The following is a 14,565-nucleotide window of genomic DNA, read 5'->3' as shown; positions in this document are numbered from 1 at the left end:
ATCATCATCTTAAATTCTCATACTGTAGCTTCTATGAGGACAGTAATCTATTCTGTCACAAGCATCCTCAAACAATATTTTTAAACAAGTCATGACTTGCAGAAAAAATATGTTTTTGGCTAAGAGTATGTGCACCAAGATAAAAACATCTGATATATTTTAAAAGCAGTTAAGTCCTTATTCATGAGAGGTCTCCAATGGAACTGTTATGACACATTAGTTTGATGGCCTAACAGTTTCATTCTGTCACTTGGGAGAGACAAGTTTGGTTCCTTTTACCAGTGTCTCAAAATTAGTGTCTGGGAATGCCATGTGAACCTCTTGGGGAACAGAAAATTTAACAGCTCACAAGCTCACATCTTCTGGTTCACTGAAGTGACAGAATTGAAAGAATTCCTTTTCTAAGAAAATGTTGTTCTAGGAATTAGTACTATCCTTGTAAAAGAAAGGACATGATTCTCAGGGATTCGTGGACATGAAGAAAACATCGTTAAGATACATTTCTAAGCAGGAGTTAGTACTGACCATATTCCACAGCAGCTTTCAGAAGAGCATCAGAATGAGTAGACCCAAAAGCATTGCGAACAAATCGCCTCCGCCGGCGCAGATCGTCTTCCCAGTAATCCAAGCGCCAGAAGTCGTGCAGTTGGCTATGAAATACAAAACACACACATCAGCACCTACCACAGCTTGAGCCATATTTACATACGATAACTTCACTGCTGCTTTTCTGTTTCAGGAATATAATCTTGTAAAAACATATATTACTGAAACTTACAATATTCTAACATTTCTGTACATGCATTTATGTATTATAAACCTCAGCACTGCCTGTCTCAAAGTGTTCTGCCTGCTGCTAAAAACATTAATCACACTGAGCCCATTAACAAATGCAGCATCAAATTACAAGTATTAATGGCACAGCTTGCTTTCTTTTACAGTGTTTTTAACAAGGCTTGTAAATCATAGAATGGACTTCAGCGCAAATAGTTTGCAATTTAATGACTATGGTCCCTTAGCAGTCTGAACTTAGAAGTATAAAATATTGCCCACTTGAATTTTGTGGAACTATGATTAAACTAATGTGCTGAAATATTCATTGAAATAATTCCCCACTGCCCCTAGCAACCTGAGAAAATTGCAATTTTATTCATTATTAATAACACTGAATTAGAGGAGCAAAAAATTCCACCATGTGGTAATTGTCTTGGTAAATTATTATTCCAGCACTAACAGAGTACTAGGATGATTTTATAGCTTCCAGCTAATACAAGCCATTAACAACCATGGCCATCTTTACGTTACATTGCCTTTTTGCATTCAAAAGCAATATTAGAGCTCTGCAGAATGATATAAGCTACTGTTAACGCATGTTCAACTTAAAACATACATATGTAATCATTTGGTATTTAACTTCTCCTCTACAGAAATGACCAGCTCCACTTCTAGACAACTTTTTGACCTTATCAACATGAATACTTCCCATGTCATTTCTGTAATTATGCTGTGGGATCAGACAAAGTTGAGTATAAGCCAAAATGTTGGACCACTGTCAAATACCCAAAGTGTTTGTGGTTTCATCTTAACATTCATAACCTTGCAACACCATAAGTAGAGAACCACTGTTTTAAACCAGTGTTATTCAGTTTATTTGTAGAACCCAAGAAGTAAGCAGACAAAAAAGCTGGAAAGCAAAAGAAACAAAACAAAACTTCACAGTTTTCAGCTCTCCTTCTCTGCTGGATTTTCACAGGTGTGAGTTAGGTCACTGTATTCTATATAGTCTTCATTATAGCTATGAACGGGTAGCAATTTCCAGATTAAGTGCATAAATATGTAGAATGCAAAATAATGCAGAACAGATCTTTTCAGTTTTTACAGTCTACTTAACCACTTCTTTCATGCTTTCATATGTTCCCATCTAACTTTACTAACTGCTGTCATGAGACCTAGCTCAGTTCTGGACAGTACAGCACAAGGGGAGTGGGTATAGCAGCATGCCTTCTAGCCACTCATACTTTCAAAAGCATCATACCATCACTTTTTAGTTAATTATTTGTAAAATTTTTTTTTACATCCTGAATAACATTCTCAATATATGCTTCTTGAATCCACTTGAAGGTCCTACACTTGATGCTGCCTTGTGGAACAGGAATGACTTTTCTTACTTACAAGCACTGAGAAGGCGTAATTGGGAGTTCAGTGAGAGCTGCTTACTCACTGAGAGCAATTCAGAGCATCTTCCATAAAGGTGAGGCAGTGGCTCTGAGCTCTCACAGTGGCAAGATGCAATGTTAATGGCTTGGCATGCGTGCTACAAGACAGAATATCTTGCTATTCTGAGTACCAGTTTTCACTCCAAGATAGCCTATATTATTTTCACACTAAAATATAGTTTTGCTCACAGACGTTGTGTTAGCATGACATATCAGTCCATTATTTCTCCTCCTTCACTGAGCACTAAATAATTTTATGATGGCTGCTAAGTACTTTTGACCCTTATGTGATATGAATGAAAAAAAAAATGGGCCAGGCAGCTACCCTATGGTTTCAAAAACACAGCTTAAAATCTCACTGTACAATTCAAGCCTATGTTTTAAACTCCTGATATGAAGAATAGTCATAGAGTCATTGTGGAATGTGAGAAACATTCCCTTTTTGCACTCATCTAAGCTGTGATGAAAAGGGAGTAAAGATGTTAAGAATTTTGTAAGCTACTTCACAAAAAAGAGACTGTTAAGTTGATAAAAATGACAAATTATGTAAGAATTTTAAACCTTTAATTAAATTAAGAAATATTCAAAGACTAAGAATATTAATTTTTTAATTTGCTCTGTGTTTAATCTGGTAATCCATTTCATTAATCAGTCTGAATGATACTGCATATTCTGCAGTATTCTTCATTACTGCAAGGAAAACAGATTTTAAAGTCACTATATTAATGAAGTCATAAGTGACATGAAAAAATTTTCAAAGGAGAATATTTATTTGCTGGGATTCAAAAAGGTTATTAGTTAATCCAGGCTTGACATCTAAAATACATAATAATGGTCCAAAATAAAAAATTTGAAATAAAAGGACTCAAACTATATTTTTAATCATAAATTACAGTTCTTTTTAAAACACAGCTGAAGCTTCTCTCCACAGGAGAAGCTATGCCTTCATCAAGAACATATCTCACAGCATTATTAACCCAGGACCACAGCTCTCAATCTCTGCCAGCCTGCAGCCAGATGCAGTGGGAGATAAAGATACAGAGCAACTGAGGGCATCAGGTACAAGCAAGTTAGTACTGAATTTCTGTTAGCGTTTATACAGTTGGACCACTATGCAAAAACATATATAATCCAACCAAGATTATTATATAATTCCTTCTAAATGTATAAAAGAAAAGATGGAAACCTTCATGAAGAAGATTGTGTGGGGAAATTGCATGAAAAGAGAAACAAGATGAAAATAATGCAACAATTTTATTTATTTTAAAAAGTAGAGATTTTCATGAATTTCCATCTCCCTACTTGTCTTCCCTGGTTCTTTCCTTCAGGGAAATAACACCTTTTGTCTCTCTAGCTCAAGGACTGCTGATTTTGGAATTTGTAAGAATTCCAAAAGATTTAATAAAGTTTAATATCAGTTTTCAACTTTAAAAAACTAAGAAGATGAGACTTAAGAACAGTGGAACATTTAGGAAGCATGAGTCATATGAATGGCACAAAATGTCTTGTACATAGATGTTGCATATGTGAACCAGCTCCAAACAGTAATAACAGAGCTTAAGATAATTTCATCTGACAGCTTCTAAAGACTTTTATCTCAGAGAAAACACTCATGTAGTGTTTAACAAACTAGTAGGACTTACACAGGTAAAACTGCCTCTTTTATTTGCTAGCAACAATCTTCCTGAATAATATAATGTAAATCAACAAAAGTATGCTGAACAAAGTTACGTATATGATGGAGTATGGTACAGATTGCCATGCTAGCTAAGGAGCTTGCTCTTCTTCTCCTATTCCTGTGAATTTCTGGCTTACAGATTCCTGCCACCAAAAAAAAGGCATTACTTTACAGTATAAAACTTGCACTGAGCTGCTCATGGACAATGTATGCTGAAATGATCCTACAGTGCAAAACTGTCTCATCATTAAGAGTGCATAATGTACTTCATACACTGCTATTCAACGTGCTTTGCAAATCTTTTTTTTTCTGCATGAGAACCTATCAAGGACACATTCATATTCCACATTCAAAGTTTAATTATGTATTGCCTTGATACAGTAATTAAGTATAAGAAAATCAGTATCAGTAAATAGTGCTTGCTTCTATTTTTCCAACTTCTCTGAAATGAGAAAAAATTAAAACAATCAAACAAAACACGACAAATCCTGAAGCAACAGCAGATACTGAGTTACTCAAATATAGAACTTGGAATTAAACACTGTAATGTTACTGGATGGTCAAGTACTGCCACTAATGCAAAAATGTCTTGGCTTCATGGCATCTGAACTGTAGATAGAAAAGTTTCTGGAACTTAACCAATTACTCTCAGATTTACACTTGACTATTTGAGCAGCATCTTAATTAAAGTGGCAAGACTTTTTCTTCTTACTTTGTTTCTTGCAAAAAATCATAGGCTAGAAAATACTGAATGGTTCATTTATGCCACTAATATAACTGACAGATTAATTGGATTTTACTAAAAAAATATTATTACATTTTCCTTGGGTTAGATTAAAAATACAATCAAGCAGAAGATTCTGGCCACAAACTCTAGCCTATAAATTTTAAATAAATAAATAAATAAAAGCTTTTACATCTCAGAACTGTGGAGTGTTAAGTTGTTTAGCTCGTAGATGACAGTGCATTATAAATATTTACACTAAAATCCTGTGGATATTATTCAGGCATTAATTTTTTTCAGGAATCTTGACAGTTGCTATGCATCTGTATGTGATGGCTGTAAATCAAGCAGAATTTTTCTATCTAAAGCACTGGACACGAGTCAGCCCTAGAACTGGGCATGTGAGCACACTGTCCCTGCTGCTACAATCTGCTTTTCCTAGAAGTGATGTGACTACATCATGTCATTTTAGTAAATAAGTTCTGTGAAAAGTACAATAATTCAGTGAGCTTTACTTTTCTTAATAACATATCTATTATTAACAAATGTTATTTCCACAGCCAACTAGATTACATTTAATTTCTCATTATTCCCCCCATATCTTAAAGTAGTAGGTAAGTGACATTTCAAATCAGGCTTGTTCTAATGAAAATGTGCATATTAAGCATTGATTCTACTTATTTAATTTTTAAGAACTAAAAGTTCATGGCATAATTTGTGAGCTACTTCTATATATTTCCCAAATCAAATATACCTGTATCTCTTTAAATGAAGTTATTTAAAATGTACTCTAAAGCATATGACTGAAGAGATCCAGTCCCTTCAGACTGTCATGCTATAGTTCAATAGCATAATCTAATATAAAGCTTTATTATTTTTATCATCATCTTCATCACAACATGGGCTGGTATGGCATCAACCTACTGACATTACAGTTACTTAGAATGGAATGGTATACATGTTGAAAATGTAATCCAAAATTTCAGATGTGCTATATTTCATATAAATTAATATAGACACAGAATTACACACAGTATAATGGAATAAGCCCTATTTTAATACAGTTATTGAAGGATTAAAAACTATATTGCTGCCTCTATTATCATTTGTTTCTGCTTAGCAGCTCACTGTGTGTATTCTCCTTCTTTAAGCATAATTTGATCTTGTTAGAGGCCAGCATGAGTTGAAGAGGCAAAGAGGTTTTATGCTGCCCTAGAAAGCCACTGTAGACAAAATGGCTTGGGTTGGAATGGAGCTAAATCCAATCCTGTCCACGTCAGGGACAACTCCCACTAAATCATGCTGCTCAAAGCCCCATCCAGCATGGCCTTGAATACTTCCAGTGATGGGGCATCCACAGCTTCTCTGGGCAGCCTGTGCAAATGCCTCACCACCCTCGTAGAGAATAATTTCTTCCTTACATATAATCTAAATCTCTCCTCTTTTAGTATAAAGCCTTTACCTCTGGTCCTGTCTCTACACTCCTTGGTAAAATGTCCCTCCCAAGATTTTCTGTAGGTCTCCTGTATGTACTGGAAAACCACAATATCTCCCCACAGCCTTCTCTTCTCCGGACTGAACAAGCCCATCTCTAAGCCTTTCTTCATAGGAGAAGTACTCCAGCCCACTGATCATCCTCATGGCTTCCCCTGGGTCCACTCCATGCATTTCTTGTGCTCAAGGCCCCAGAATTGGACACAGTATGGGAGATGGGGCCTCTTGAGGACAAAGCAGAGGAGGACAATCATCTCCCTTGCCCTGATTGTCACCCCTCTTTTAATGCAGCCCAGGAATACTGTTGGTTTTCTGGGCTGCAAGTGCACCCTGTCAGCTCATTTTGTTTTTCATCCACTAACAGCATCATGTCCTTCACCTTAGGGCTGCTCTCAATCCACTCACTGCACAGCCCTTATTCAGGTCTGCGATTGTCTTGGCCTAGGTGCAGGATCTTACACTTGGCTTTGCTGAACTTCAGGAATTTCACACAGGCCAACATCTCAAGGCTGCAAGGTCTCCCTCCCTTCCTCCTGTCCACTGCACCATATGGGTTGATGCCACCCACAAACATGCTAAGAGCTCACTTTTGATCCCACTGCCCATGACACAAACAAGGATGTTAAAAAGACCTGCTATTCCAAGATCAGGTTCCTCTAAAAGTCAGCCTTGCTCAGAATTCTGATTAATACTGTTTTCTGTATTTTCCTTATACTATATAACTTCCATATACTCTGGGACAAACATCTTCAAGACATCTACAAATGCTACGTTACCTCCAGCTACAGCAGTTAGAGGCAAGTACAGAGGACAGCAGCAGTACACATGTCCACAAAAGATCCTCTGACTGCAGCCCAAAGGATGGGCTGCCAGATGGGAAAGATTAAGTTTGAATATGTTAATGAAGAAGAACAAGCCTGAAGGCATGGGGGAAGGGCAAAAAGTTATTTGGAAAAAGAGGTGGGTCACAGAACTGGAAGGATGCCAGAGAATCCATCGTCTTTGTAATACAGGGAAACAGCATGTAAAATAGAAGGAACTGATGAAATATAATTTCAAGAATGAGTTCTATCCTATTTTCTGTAAGGCATTTTAAAAATTAAAACCAATTCTTTTCAGAGTCTGGAACTCTGACGATGTTTTGACAAAAGAGAGACAAAATGTACATTGAAAACATATATAACACATTTCACTGTGGTAATATGAAGAAGAGAAATTTTGTAACATTAAGTATGTAAGTAAAGAAAGATTGAAATATAAAAAATACAAATTATTACTTACAGAATAATTACTCCAATCAAAAAGCATAAGCAAAAATAGAACTTGTCTGACAAAAGATATAAGTGGTAAAAGACAACTATATTAACGATGGAAGAAATACTGCATATCAACAGATATATAGTAATATTATTACAGTAATTGTATTAGACAGTAATTGTATCAGAGTAACTTTTTTTTTTTGTCTTTTGTTTTATTTTGCTTGAAACAGAATTAATAACTGCTGGTTATATTAGGATTGTGAGAAAGGTACTCAAAAATCCCATCCCACATTATAATGACTAAAAGAAAATTAAGCCTTGATATACTTGATCAGAAACAAACAGCAGAAGCATTGACTAACATATCAACTAAAAAAGGGTTTTAATAAAAAAAATCATAAAGTTGTAATACTTTTTTTTTTTAATAGTGTGGTAGAGAATTCCAGAACAAAAATTAATAATATTAAAAAAGACTAATACCAGGCAAATAATACTAAGTCTGAAAACTGGAAATACCAGAATGGGGAGTAAAGGCGCCTATGAACATGACAAAGGCAATAGAAATTGAAAAGATGGCAAAAATACCATGAATAAGCATTAAAAAAATCTTTAGGTAGCCCTATAAAAAAACCACAACAGTTTTTTTTTTCTCATAAGTACACATGCACGAGAATTATTATTGCTACAAACAAGGAAAATATTTGTCAAGGTTTCACAATGGAAAGGAAAAGAGATTCAGAAAACAAGTGCTCACCACTTAAACAGAAGAATTGAAGATATGGAGTGAAATGTATATAGCATTTAATCTTTCAGAAGATTTTTTTCAAATGTATATGTGGTAGAGTGATTTGATGCTTACATGAGAAGTTCCACATTATGGCTTGGTGAAAGAAGTTTAGAGAATGTGTTCCAGGAAAATCACATGGATGATACATGGATTGTTGGAAGCTGGGTTTCAAGGCTTAGGATGTAAGTACAATCTGATGAAACTGTGTTCACAAACCAGAGAGGTGACATAGCAGCAGAAATACTGGGTATGAAGAACATAAAAAATAGTGTACAGTGGGCAATGGGAGTAAATACTGGGTGATGGTGATGAAGCTGAGGCAGTGTCAGTGCACAAATAAGGGCCTAGGCAGTTGGTCAGGGGTAGCATTTGTTCAGGGATAGCTACTGTTAACTTTTTCTCCACTTTTTGCAATCAGTGCAGCAAGTTAGCATGGGTATGAAGGAGAGAGGAATCAACAGAACTCCCTGCTAATCTGGAAGCAGATGGTATTCTGGTCACTGACAGCTGGAGGAAGTAGTGTGGAGAGCCCAGCGGTCCAGCTAGATGACTTACATCCCTGTAGCATGGCCAGGGCTGCATTATGCAGAAGTGTCATGAGACATGAACGTTGTAACTCCTCTGTAGTGCTGCCAAAATGTGAAAAATTAAAATAAGAAGAGAGGTGAGACAGGAGCAACTGGTGAAATGAGAGCAGAAATGTAGACAAAGTTAGTCTTACAAATGAGAAAGGAAATGAGCTTCAGAGAGAAGTCTAGAATCAAGTAGTGAGGACTTTTCAAAATGAGAAATGATAGGGTCTAACTAATAGATAATTTTCATTACAGTAATCTTACTGGGGTTGGAATGAAAAAAAAATAGATGAAAAGATTTATTCCAGACACATTTTCTGTTACACTGTGCAATGGGAAATCATAAAGACAACAGATTGGGAGGCAAATAGGTTAAAAAGCATAGATGAAAGGTTTGAAATGTAATTATTGATCAGCGAGGAAAAAGCAACACTGAGCTGGAAAAAAATGGACGAGTATTAAGTTTATAAGAAACAGAGATGCGAGAGAAAAGCTGATGACTATAGTGACAAGTGAAAGGGAAATAACTGTGAAAGCAGATGGGATGAGGGAGAAGTACATGCAAATAGTAAAAGCAACTATCATCTGCAGGTGCAAGAAAAGTTAAAATAACAAAAAGGATTTTGATGTTAATACCAGTGGTTACCCAAATTTTAAGACCAGTGTATTTTTATAATTTACAGTAAATACACCAAAACACTAGATTTCTGCCATCTGAGAATTCCTTTCTTATGATCCTCTCAAATTTTTGCATTTTTCTCCTTGCTATCTGCCATTACTCCCCACTTCTTGCTTCTAACCTCGCTGAATTGCTGAGATAATTGGCTCCTTTCTAATAGGAAATCTTATTATGCATTATCAATTCTGTTCCACACAAAGAAAAGATTTTAAGGACAATTGAAACTGTGGACAAAAAAATGAACTTGAATTAATATTCTTCCATTTTAGACAGGACTGCTGTAAGGCTGAAAACACTGTATGCGCTCTGATAATTTTATAATGACTATCATTAGCAACTGGCTGTAGCTTTCTTAGATTTTCATGATAGATAAAACAGCTATTCCCTCTCTTGGATGTTTTCACACTGAAGACACTGGACTATAAGGGACAAAAACTCTATTTCTTTTCATTTGATTCTGGAGAACATCAGTACTTAATCTTTTCAACTCATCCCGAAACAAAAATCTTGTAAAGGTACAAAACACAAATACTGCTCTCTCAAAAAGTCCACTGATCTATGAACTGCATATGTTCTTCAGAAGTATAATCAACTTCAAGACTTTTTTGTTTCCACCTATTTAAAAAAACAAACTTCTATAATTCTCCTATTTTTTTCCACACCAAAATACCTTAAAACTACTTGTAGATTTCATTCATCTATTATTGTCTTGACATGCTTCATAAGTATCCCAAAACTATAACGCCACCTTTTTTCTTTCATAGATACAACAAATTAGTTTTGAAGTCACCCTGTAATTTTACATTTCTTTAGCATCCCTTTATAGAGATTCACTTTTATTATCAGAAAAAAGATTTTGACAGCAGTTCCTAGCAAACATTGCAATAAATTATTGCATAGGAATTCTGTAGAACCTTAGTAATGTCAAAATACTAATTGCTCCATTTTACCCATTACAAGTTAACAGTGCTCTTGGAAACTTAATTTTCTAATTTTCATAAAATTGCATGTTATTTGTTTAGTTTTGGGCACTGTTTCTTGTAATTAATATTTGGTTGCCAGTATAGACTCATAGAATATCCTAAATTGGAAGGGATCCATAAGATAATCGAGTCCAATTCCTGGCTCCACTCTGGACCAACAAAAATATCTTAGCTAGTCTTTTAGCTATGGTGGCTGAAGTTCTAGAATTGCATTTTTCCTTGCTTAGTCTGCATGTCAGATTAAAGCTACCAACGTCATAAATCACAAGTTATCTTCCAAGTTAACTGTGATGCTAACACTAATTATTTACTTTGCAGCACATATTCTGATGAGACTCCAGGTAGTTAACATATCTTATGAGGTACCAGAACTTAGTATACTGATATCATACATCTTGTAAGTCCTGAATAAATACCTGCAACATACATGCTAAGGCTTTGACTTGAAAGAGTTGTTAGTTCATACACTAAATTGCCTATTTTTCTGTTCTGTTTGATTCAGTGGCTTTCCATATCTGTTTATATCAACTATGATTCCTGCTTCTAATATCAAATGATTATAATGACATACTTACTAAATACAACTATTTAATGTAGATGGAACAGCAGAGTTCTCATATGGATTTAGAAATAAGTGTGAAATAGTGTACAAATGAACTAAAAGTGGGTAACAGAAAATATTTTATCTAATCAGCAGAGCAGGAGCAGAGGAGTCACCTTTGAAAAGCACAGTAAACTGCCAGCACAGTTTCTCTTCTATGATCATGTTACTACTGTTCTTGCATTAATAATGAAGGACAAAGCTGAAAGGACCAGAGAATTGACTACTCTTAAGAAAACCCTCCAATTCCTACAACTTTTATGACATGAGTGCAAAAATTAAGAACACTCGAGTTTAAAAGATGAAAAACAGAAAGAGGTAGTTGAAAATAGAAATTTCTTCAGATGTATAAACCTTCAGTTAGGAAAGACATCAGAAAGTAAAGTAGCATTGGTAGATGCAAAAAGAAGGCTGTGCTAATATAGATGATTTTTGCTTTGATAGTATCTTCTCCATCCCTGTACATGTTCAAGACCAGGTTGGATGGAGCCCTGCGCAACCTGGTCTAGCACCTGATCTGGATGATGGTGGCCCTGCCTATGGCTGGTAGGTTGGACTTGATCTTTGGGATCCCTTCCAAACCAAGCCATTCTATAATTATATGAAATGCAAAGTTATAAGGCAGTTAATTTCTAGATGATATTGTATTGCCTGATAACTTGCTCCTGATCAACAGGAAAATTTACATAAAATGCAAACAATGGAGGCAATGCATATTATGAGTATATTGCAAACAGACTAAAAGATGGAACAACCAAACTGATCATGAACACATACAAAGGACTAACAATAAGGTTGACTGTCTAGATTTTTTCAATAATCTTTGTCCACATGATGGAAATTTTCATTCTGGAATGGCCTCTATACTGTTAAATAAGAGTAAATCTAAACCAAAAAGCAGTGATTTAGGGAAACCATTAACCATTCATAAAGCTACACAGAAGAAAAAATGATAAATAAGCTACGTACCAATTACAAGAATTAGCAGTGAAAATCACAATAACTTATATGTCCATGAAATAAAACCAAAGTTAAGTAGAACTTTTTAAAAAATTCTCAGATAACATAAAACATAAATTTAAAGGAATGCAAGTCAACTTAGGCAAACCTATCTAAATGCTAATGACATATGTTAGTATACATGTAGTATACCTAGATGAAACAGTTCTGTTTCAAGAAGTTTTATATTCAGTTCCTTTTAAGTCACTCCTTTGACACAGAATGAACAACTGAGACAACATAAAAATTTGATAAAGTAATTGACTCTCCAGAATCTGTATTTTCTTTTATAATGTTGGGATGCATGGTAAATTGAGGTTGTCTATTTCTTAATTTACTGCAAAAAGAGAAAGACAGAATAGCTTTGACTAGAAGCATAATTGGTGATGGCTAAAATTATGTATGATGTATGTACTCTCTAAATGCATGCTGACTGGCTTTTCATAACAATAATGTAGAAACAACTCAAAGTTCCACTAACACACACACACACACACACACACACACACACACAAAAGGTGTATTGTAAATGATCTTCAAGTTTTAAGAAAATAATGTATTTATTTTTATAGTTTGTTTTCTCTGTCTCTACAATGTTACACCAGAAAGAGACAGTATGACACCAGCTTTTGCACTTCTGCTGTGAATAAATAAGAAATGAAAATAAAATAAAATTTCAAAATGAAAAAATGTGAAGGCATTTATTTATTTAGAACAAGTAAAGGGAAAAAATAAGCCAATATTTTCACAGAAACTTATATCGTATTTATTTTTTACTAAGAGATTTGACTAAAATACTGCTTTTAGATTTTAAAAAGTTTAAAAACAAAATTTTCATTCAACACATTTTCTGTTTGTACAAGTATACCACCTGCTGGTAGCAAAATTATTTTCCTCTCAACTATCCTGTGGGTAGATTAAGAGTGGCTGCCCTCTGAACATTAAAAATTGAATCTTCAGGAAATAGCAAAAAAAAAAATTGACAAAAGTATCTCAAAAACATTTTGTCATTTCATTGCTACATTCTCATAAGAAATCAGACAACCATCACAGAAAATAACTGATCTTAATTTTAAGATAGTAGGCTGATTTAATAAACTGAATGCAAAATATTTTATGTCAGCTATTGATTTTGCCACAAAGATGCTGTCTTTTGAACAACATTATCTTTAATAGATACAATTCTTATGATACTACCTAAGATATCTTTGGTAAATACTTATAAATTTAAACTTCTTTTTTAGATCAAGCATTCAGTATAGTTTGTATCTTGGACTTCAAACATTAAACACTTTAAGCAACGATTCTGTAGATAGCATTGATCTGAGATTGCAGCTCACTACTTCATCAAAAAATCTAGAGTTGTGCTTTCAATAAAAACAGTAGGGTTGGAGTAGACAGCTAAGACTGGTTACGTCCTCAGTCACTCCTGTTCATGACTCACAGCTCAAAAATAATGGCAACAAGAGACCAACATTTTCTCTCAAAATCTTTAAAATCAGAAGGAAAAATAAATATTTTCTCTCTATATTTTTGTAGTGTTACTTTAAACTTAAGGCACAGTTTCAACTTCTCTTAAAAATGCTATTTCTTAAAAAGCCATGAATTACTGTTTCAAAACTTCATAAATTATTCAATACTGAACTGTTTAAAGACAGCTAACTTCTAAACCTGGCAATGAGATGAAGGAATTAACTTCCTTGAGGCCTATCAACTATCAGCAACAGTAATTGAAGTCTAATAAATAAATAATAAACTTGTATCTAAGTGATTATTTTAATTTCTGTCATACGGAGCTGTTTATTAAAATGCGTGTCCAATAGCATGCTTTTACTTAACAGAAGGTACGTTTTATAAACTATGCTGTTTCAATCCTGGTAACTTGAAGTCTTTTAATTCAAAATTTATAAAAATCAGAAGGTTTTTTTTTTCCTTCTAAGAGTCATATGGAAATACAGTATAAGTTGAGACAAAGCACACAGATCTACCTTTAAACCTAAGGCTGTTCATAAGAATTGAAAGAGATGACTGAAAGACATGTTGGCCCAACTACAAAATATATTCTGATTAGCGCATGGAAGGCATATTAAAGGTACACCTATCCACAAATGCAACTTGTATTGTTGAAACAAACTTTTGTCAAGTGGCTGCAAGACTTTTATTAGAGGCCATGTTTATTAAACTATCATGTAAATGTGAAGTAATCTTAATTTTTGTTGTTATTGTTCTCAGGAATATTTGTAAAAGCTAAGAAACTAGCCATGCAAGCAAATCAAAACTGCTCTATTTATACATATATAAAATATATGATATGAAATATAGAAACAATCTTCTATAAAACATCACAAAATGTATCAACATGACCTAGTGATTTATTTTTGGCTCAACAAAACTCATAGGAAAAGAAGCAGATGACATTAAAAAAAAAAGACGAAATAAAAAATGAATGATTTCTGTCTTTAAAAAATTCCTATTCTTGTGGGTTTAAAAAAATAAATGCTAAATGGTTTAAGAAATCTTTGCATACTATTTGACTATGTCTGACCCTTGATATGTTTTATTTTTTTCCTAAT

At 34.3% G+C, this 14,565-nt stretch overlaps 1 protein-coding gene across 1 annotated transcript in view; it reads right to left on the bottom strand.

The window, feature by feature from the left end:
* The window catches only part of NBEA (neurobeachin), a 479,458-nt gene that overhangs the window by 187,034 nt on the left and 277,859 nt on the right, over positions 1 to 14,565 (bottom strand). Inside the window, exon 38 of the mRNA XM_065730203.1 lies at positions 526 to 650. Coding sequence (XP_065586275.1) covers positions 526 to 650 — 125 coding nt within the window. The remainder of the gene's footprint in view (positions 1 to 525; positions 651 to 14,565) is intronic.

Source organism: Cyrtonyx montezumae, unplaced genomic scaffold (genome assembly GCF_038088225.1).
Source record: "Cyrtonyx montezumae isolate F1298 unplaced genomic scaffold, pur_monq_1.0 scaffold_12, whole genome shotgun sequence".
Taxonomy (NCBI): Eukaryota; Metazoa; Chordata; class Aves; order Galliformes; family Odontophoridae; genus Cyrtonyx; species Cyrtonyx montezumae.
The sequence above is the reverse complement of the archived record's forward strand: the minus strand, read 5'-3'. Positions and strand labels throughout refer to the sequence as shown.